The 7,626-nt window shown below is 66.5% G+C and overlaps 3 protein-coding genes across 3 annotated transcripts in view; 2 read left to right on the top strand and 1 right to left on the bottom strand.

The window, feature by feature from the left end:
- TMEM167B (transmembrane protein 167B) overlaps window positions 1-319 on the bottom strand; it is a 1,596-nt gene extending 1,277 nt beyond the window's left edge. Inside the window, exon 1 of the mRNA XM_085304154.1 lies at window positions 232-319. Coding sequence (XP_085160280.1) covers window positions 232-241 — 10 coding nt within the window. The 5' untranslated portion in view covers window positions 242-319. The remainder of the gene's footprint in view (window positions 1-231) is intronic.
- Window positions 320-1,124: 805 nt separating this feature from the next.
- On the top strand, window positions 1,125-4,358 carry LOC146596339 (uncharacterized). The gene is made up of 5 exons (XM_085304153.1): window positions 1,125-1,313; window positions 1,773-1,809; window positions 2,855-2,999; window positions 3,128-3,269; window positions 4,151-4,358. Exons 1-5 carry the CDS (start codon window positions 1,125-1,127, stop codon window positions 4,265-4,267), a joined length of 630 nt encoding a protein of 209 aa, XP_085160279.1. The 3' UTR covers window positions 4,268-4,358.
- Window positions 4,359-4,700: 342 nt separating this feature from the next.
- Window positions 4,701-6,519, top strand: GPR25 (G protein-coupled receptor 25). The gene has a single exon (XM_085304152.1). It carries the CDS (start codon window positions 5,327-5,329, stop codon window positions 6,398-6,400), a length of 1,074 nt encoding a protein of 357 aa, XP_085160278.1. The 5' UTR covers window positions 4,701-5,326; the 3' UTR covers window positions 6,401-6,519.
- Window positions 6,520-7,626: the final 1,107 nt, after the last annotated feature.

Below are 7,626 nucleotides of genomic sequence, written 5' to 3'. Positions count from 1 at the left end.
GCGTCCGGGGCCTCCTGCCCTCCCCCACCCCCCACCGGGGGGGACCCAGGCGTCCGGGGCCTCCCTCCCCCCCTCTCCCGGGGGGTGGGGCCCAGGCGGCCGAGCTTTGCCATCTCCCCTCCGGAGGGGCCCGAGGGTCCGAGGTGCCGCTGCCCCAGCCCGGAAAGACCCTGTGTCCGGGCGGCCTGTCTGCCCCCTCCCTCCGAGCTGAGGGGCCCAGGCGCCCCTCACCGTTGGTCATGGCGGCGGCGGCGGGGTCCCGTCAGCGCCCCGCGACCCCGCGCGCCCGCCCCGCCCCGGCCAACGCGACAGCGGAAGCCCCAGGCGCAGCCTGTCGAGCGCCGATGGCGCTGGCCAGGCAGAGGCAGCCGAGGACCGAGCCGCGCAGGCGTGCTCAGTCAAGCGCCTATGAAGAGATTCCCGCCCCCAGTAACCGCCAGTAGCGGCCAGTAGCGTGTGTCGTCCCCCCTCCCCATAACCCACCCGGTCAGACCGCGGTGACACCAGTGACACCGGTTGAGCTGGTGGCAGCAGTGGGAGCCCAGTGGCTCCAGTGATCCCAGTGATAGGAGTAATCCCAGTGACACCAGTGGTACCAGTGATAGCAGCAGGAGCCCAGTGACACCAGTGATGCCGCTGGCACCAGTGATGCCAGGGACAGCAGCGATTGCAGTATTCCCAGTGATCCCAGTGGCACCAGTGATCCCAGTGACAGCAGCGGTCCCGGTGGCACCAGTGACACGAGTGACCCCGGTGAAAGTGTTGTCCAAAATCAGTGATCTCGGTGCTCCCAGTGCTCCCAGTGCCACCAGTCACCCCAGCGCTCCCAGTACTCCCACCAATCCCGGTGGCACCGGTAATTCCAGTGACTCCAGTGCTCCCAGTGGCACCAGTGAACCTAGTGACAGGAGCGGTCCCAGTGATTCCAGCGACCCCAGTGGCTCCAGTGGCACCGGTGCTCCCAGTGAGGGCAGGGTCCCGGTGAGCCGGGCTGGCGGCGGGGCTCTGGGCGCCGCGGTGGCGGCTGGCGGAGCGGTGCCGCCAGCCCGGCCGGGGCGGCTCCGCGGCCCCGCTGGACACGTGTCCCCGTCCCCGCCGCCCGGCCAGGCTAATCCTGCGGCTTAATGGCTTTCGCCGGAGGAGCAGGGGCCGCGCAGGCCGGTGGCGCCGCGAAAGCCGACGGGGGCGGCGTGCGGGGCCCCCCGCTCCCGGCCCCCCCCGGCCGCCCGCTCCCCCGGCCCCTGGCCCCACTCTCGCCCGGGGGCGCGGGGACCGCCGGCGGCGGGCGCATGGGGCTGTCGCAGAGCAAGCGGGTGAGTGGCCGGGGCGGTCGGGGAGGGGGACACGCCGGGGGGGACGCTCGGAGGGGACAGCGTGGTGAGTCCCATCCGGCCACCCCAGGACCTGTCCCCACGTGCCAYGCTGATGCTCCAGAGCCCAAAGTCCAGCTGTCCCCTCGTCATCCTTAGGTTCCAGAGTTAATGTGGGAGGGGGGGCACGGGCAGACGGGCCGCGTGGGCCTCCCCGGGGCTGGGGCAGTGGCAGTGGAGTGGGGCTGGCTGGTGGCAGCCGCAGCGGCGCCGCGTCCCTGCCCCGCACCAGCCCCAGCGGAGCTGGTTTCCCCCGGGGGAGCCCACGGCCATGTCCCGTCCTGGTCCCCCGGGGCAGGGGGTGATGGGCAGGGGTCCGGCCGCGTCCGTGTCCTCCCCCCCCCCGCCCCGAACCTGCCGGGTTTCGCTCCCGTGCTTGACCCTGTGCTTTGCCTTTGCCAGGGTGGCTGCAAAGCCCCGAGGAGCGGCGCAGTGCTGGGTAAGTGCAGCTGGGGCCGGGGGACCCCAGGAGGGCCCCGGGGGACCCCAAGGTGACGAGGACCCCAAGGGGCAATGGGGACCTGAGGGCTGTGGGGACTCTGAGGGGTCATGAGGGCACAAGGACACATGGGGAGCAATGGGGACCCAGGCGGAAATGGGGCCACAGAGGTCGCAGGGACCTAAGATGATGGGGACATGAGGGGCGATGGAGACCTGAGGGGTGGTGGGACCTGAGGGGCAATGGAAACCCCAAGGGATGATGGAGACCTGCAGGGTTATGGGGACCCCAAGGGGCCATGGGGACCCYGAGGGACAAGGGGATCCCAAAGGATAAGGGGACCTGAAGGGACAATGAGGACCCAGAGGAGCGATGGAGACCTGGGGGGCAATGGGGACCTGAGGACCCAAAGGGTAATGGGAGCACAGAGTGGCCTGGGGACAGGGACAGAACGTCTTGGGCCAAGTGAGGGGAACCTGGAGGGCACCYAAAGGTGTTTGGAGGGACCTGGGCTGTGACATCCGAGGTGCCAGCRAGGGGACAAGGGAGCTGATGCCCTGTGCCAGTGCGGGGCAGTGTGTCCCTGCGTGGGGAGGCTGGTGCCCTCTGGAGTGGGATCTGTACGCTGGGGGGGCCCTAAGCCCCCTCTGACCCTGGTCCTGCAGTGCTCCGGAGCTGATCCCACCCCTTGGTGACCATGTCCCCCCAGTGACCCCATCTCCAGTGATCCTGTCCCTCTAGTGACCCTGATGATGGGGTTCCCCAGTGACCTCATCTGTCAGTGACCCCATCTCCTAGTGACTCTGTCCGCAGAGACCCCGTCTCCTTGGTGACCCCATCCCCTTGCTGACCCCCATCTCTCATAATCCCATCCCCAGGAACTCCATCCCTCTGGTGACCCTGTCCCCCAGGTCACCCCATCCCCAGGGATGCCAGTCCTTGGTGAGCCCATCCCCTGGTGRCCCTGTCCCCTGGTGACCCCATAGCCCTGATGACCCTGTTCGCAGGGACCCTGTCCCTTGGTGACTCCTGCTTTCCACCCCAGAGGGTGACAGCAGCCATGGCCTCACCCTGGCCCCAGCCACCGATGGCCACGAGGGCCTCATCCAGCCGAGGAAGGTGCCAAACCCTGTGCGGGAGTCCAGGCGCCACCGGGAGCTGCACCGGGAGCTGCTCTTCAGCCACGGGAGGTGAGTGGGGCTAGGGCCAGGGTGTGGGGCTGCGGTGTGGGGCTGGGGTGTGGGACAGTCCCTGAGCAGGGCCAGCAGGGTGGCGGGGTTTGGCCATCACAGTGAGACCAGTCCCACTGTCCCCGCAGRGGGATCCTGCCTCGGCACATGGCTGAGCTCCCACGGGTGCTGGAGAGCCGGCGGCTGAGGCAGYGGCGGCAGGAGGAGCAGCGAGGGTCCACCACGGACCTGGAGCAGCAGCTGAGGAAACGGCAGCAGAGGCTCGAGGAGGTCTGCACCGCCCCTCTGGCAGCTCCGTCTGGCCCTCCATCCACCCACACATTGCCTGGCCATCCCCCCTCCCTTCATCCCTCTGTTCTCCATCTGCCTCCATCCATCCATCCCTCCCTTCATCCACCCCTCTAGGCCAGCTGTCCTTTCTCCAGCCCTTCCTCCCTTTGTCCTTGCACAAATCTCTCCGTCCATCCCTCCATCCATCCCTTCTTCAGCCCTCTGTCCGTTCCTCATTGCCCCCAGGGATAGACCCAGGGGACAGCTGAAGGAGGGTGGGTATGGGTGTTGGCCCTCAGTTTGAGGGAAGGTCAAGGGAGGCTGGGTTGGGGAATGACCAAGAGAGGTCCRGTTGGAGGACAGTCAAGGGAAGCCAGGTTGGGAGACGGCTGAGGGGGCTGAGTCAGAGGACTGTCAAGGGAGGCTGGATCTGGAGAATGGCCGAGGGAGGCCGGGTCGGGGATGGCCGAGAGAAGCTGGATTTGGGGCTTGGCCCAGCGAGGCTGGTTTGAGYGAAGGCTGAGGGAGGCTGAGTTGGGGAATGGTCGAGGGAGGCCGGGTTGGGGGATGGATCCAGAGAATGGCCAAGGGAGGCTGGATCTGGGAGGACGGCGGAGGAGGACSAGGTCAGAGGACAATCAAGGGTGGCTGGTTTGGGGAATGGCCGAGGGAGGCCGGATCTGGGGAATGACCAAGGGTGGCTGGAGGACAATCTAAGGAGGCTGATCTGGGGGATGGCTGAGGGAGGCCAGGTCGGAGGACAGTCTAGGGGAGGCTGGTCCGGGAGATGGCCGAGGGAGGCTGGATGGAGAGAACGGCCGAGGGAGGCCGGGCCGGGAGCCGCGGTCCCCCCTTCACGCCGGCGACCCCTCTCCCGGCAGCACGAGCGGGAGGCAGCCCTGAGCCGCGAGCCGGAACGCCGACCCGAGTTCCTCCGCGTCCGGGAAAGCCTGAGGAGGATCGAGCTGTCTCCGGAGCCGGCCGTCAGGCAGACGTGAGCGGCGCCGGCGCCGGGACCTCGCCGCGGGACCCCTCGCCGCGCCGGACACCGGATGCCCCCCAGCCTGGAGCAGGGAAGGGGGCCGGGGATGGCGGGGGGCCGGGGGGGGGGGATTACCTCCCGCAGCTGCATCCTGCCCACGCGCCCGGGCTTAACCACCTATAAATAAACCGGCCGCGCTTTTAAGTGGCTTAAGGCTGTCGGCCAGCRCCCGATGGAGGGGACGTCCCGTCCGTCCGTCCGCCCCCTCCCACCACCATCCCCGCGCCGCTGGCTGGCGGCCCACGCGGCCCGCCGCGATTTGCCCTCCCTCGCCTTCCGAAAATAAATCCCGAGGGAGGCGGTGGGGCTGCGGGAGAGCCGGGGGCAACTCCGAGGGCGGCACGGCGCGGATCCGGGCTGCGGGGGGCGGCGGGGGGGGGGGAGGATTTCCAGCTTGCAAGGTGGACGCGGAGCGGGAGGTGGCCGGACAGCTTGAGTTTGGCCTGTTGTCCGAGCACCTCCGAGCTCTTTTTGGGGGAGAAACGGAGCTGGCGTGATGCCCGTCCCTGGGAGCCCTGCGAACGCCCCCGCCACGGGCTCTGGCAGCCAATCCAGCCCCGTAGCTCACCATCAAAACGGGAAAACTGGGAATCCCTGGGGGATTCAACACAGGGGAGCCTGCGGGGCCTGGGAGAGACCCAGGCTGGGACGGGTTCGGGACCACYTGGGGCATTTGGCCTTCACCTGCTGGTGAGGAGCCTTCCTCCACCCCCAGACCTTCCTCTCCCCCCTTCCTCTGGGGGTTTCTTTCCTCTCTCTGTTTTTCTTGTTGTTTTTCTGTTTCCAAAATTAAATGCGGCTCGCCTCGTGCCCTCCGGCACCCTTCCACCCTGCAGCCCTTGCCCCTGTACGAAAGGAAGTGCAAAACACTGTTTTGAGCAGATTGCGGATCAACAACCAAACCACTGAGTGAGGCGAGCACCGCCCATGGGCGGCTGGGGAGGGGGCACGGTGCCCCGGGGCCGAGCGCCGTCGTCTCTGCCCGCACTCGGGGCGAGACGCCGGGCATGCCGACATGGGTCCCGATGCGGCCGAGGAGCTCACAGCGTCCGCAGACTACGATTACCCAGCGGAGGTCAACTCCACGGGGACGGAGGAACATTTCTCCAGGTGGGAGTTGTCCTACATGACGATCTTCATCCCCATCCTCTACTCCTTCATTTTCCTCCTTGGCTTCGTGGGGAACCTCTTTGTCATCATGCTGATGGCCAAGAAGAGAGGCAACAAGAGGATGGTGGATACTTTTGTGCTGAACCTGGCCGTGGCTGACATGATCTTCGTCTGCACCCTGCCCTTCTGGGTCGTGGCAGGTGCCTGCGGCAACCGCTGGCAGCTCGGGGAAGGGCTCTGCAAGTTGAGCAGCTACGCCATCACCGTGAACCGCTGCTCCAGCATCCTCTTCCTCACTGCCTTGAGCGTAGAGCGCTACCTGGTCRTCAGGAAAGTGCTGGATACCAAGATGACGGGGTCCAAGAGGCACATCTTTGTCACCTGTGGGCTAATCTGGGTTGTGTCCCTCCTCATGGGTGCACCATCTCTGGAGTACCGGCGGCTAGATGGAGATGACTGTTGGGATGAAGATGGGGAGGATTTCAGCCTGGCCATGGTCTTCCTCACCTTCATCCTGCCCTTGGTGGTCATCTTGTTCTGCTACTGCTCCATCTACTACCGGCTGCACAGGCACATTAGGCTGGGGAAGGGGATGAGGAACTCCCACCGGATCATCTTCACCATCGTTGGAGCCTTCGTCTGCTCCTGGCTGCCCTTGAATGTCTGCAAGGTGTTGCTCTTCTTCATCGCGAAGGGGATGCTGCTCCCCTCCGAGGCGGAGGAGGAGGCCTTGAGGTGGCTCGTCACCAGCAGCACGTGCTTGGCCTTCATGAATAGCTGCATCAACCCCATCATTTACACCCTCATGGATCGCCATTTCCGGCGCCAGCTGCTGCCCCCGCGTCTCCGGGTGCTCTGCCTTTCCCCGGCGGAGAAGGGGCACAGCGTGGCCACGACGTCCTCCGTGACCGAGTCCAGCCTCATGTTTGGCGTCAGGACCAAGCCGCCCGCGCCGCCGGGACAGCAGCCGGCGCCGTAAGAGGGGAAGAACCGGGGCGGGAGCGGCCGAACGAGCAGCTCCGTCGGGGACGGCTGAGCTTAAGGCAGCGCCCGCGCTCGTCTGCCTTCCTTCTCTCCTCTACGGGAGAGAGCTGCGGGGCCGGGCGAGCGCAGGATGAGCCCTCTCCGGCGCTCTCCCGCCTCCGGCACGGCCCCCGCGCCGCGGGGTCGGATGCATTTCCGAAGCTACCGCTAAGGTCTGTCCCCGCCGCCTTCCCAGGACCTCCCGGCGCGGCCGCGGGGTGACGGTTTCCCAGCGCCCAGCCCCGTCCCTCCGCAGCCACCGCGATTCCGGACCCACCGTGCGATTATGAGCTTCGTTAAGGAAAGCGGCCTCGGGTTAAAGCCGTCGCGGGCGGCCTGAGCCCCGGCGCGCCGTGCGGCTCCTCGCCCCGGTGCCGCTCGCCGCTGCGTTTGCGTCTCGCGAGCGTTAGCAAGTCGAAAGAAAYGAGCTTGCAAGCAGCAATCTGCGTGCCCACTTCGAGCAGTGATATCGGTCTTACCAACAGCTATTTTTATAAGCCGCCGGTGGAATAAATACGTTTCAATGCTCAGCTGTGGTTCAAAGCAAGCTTTGCCGATGCCGGGGCAGATGTCTGTGGGAGCTGCTGCTTTCGGTGGTGGCACTTGGCAGCTCCGGGCCGCTTATGGAAATTTTGAGGCACGGTTACTCGATTAGAAACCAGCGCTCCGGGCTTTTCGAGGTGGCCTTTTTCTGCAGCTGTGCCCTTTCCGCCACGGCTTTCCCGCGCCCGGGCCGGCGCTGGACACCCATCTCCTAACGCTTGCCTCCATCTCCAGGAGCCACCTCCAATGCGCGGAGGAAGCCGAGACGTCCCGGCCACCCCGCGGAGGGGACGCGGCGGGAGCCCGTGCGTCCCCCCCACCCCCGGTGCCTCCCCCTTGGCCCCGAGCGTGGGCATCGATGGGGAGGGCAGCGGCGCCGAGGTCTCAAGCGTTTTCCTTGCCTTCTCGCCCGTGTTTTCCCTGCTTGAACGCCTCTTAAATCATTTCCCTTCGCGTTTGCTTTCTTTTCTACGCGGGCTCCCCCCTGCTGCCGGGGTTTCCTGCCTTACGCCCTGCGGAGCTGCTCCGAGGGGAGTCAAATATCCATCGTCACGCCACTAAAATCTCGACATCCTCGAGACGCCCTGGGAAATGCCACCGCGCGCCCAGGACGAGTGTCACCGCTGGCCTGCATTTACC

The sequence above is a fragment of the Rhea americana genome, unplaced genomic scaffold, assembly GCF_003343005.1.
Source record: "Rhea americana isolate MKP2758 unplaced genomic scaffold, rheAme1 scaffold_203, whole genome shotgun sequence".
Taxonomy (NCBI): Eukaryota; Metazoa; Chordata; class Aves; order Rheiformes; family Rheidae; genus Rhea; species Rhea americana.
The sequence above is the reverse complement of the archived record's forward strand: the minus strand, read 5'-3'. Positions and strand labels throughout refer to the sequence as shown.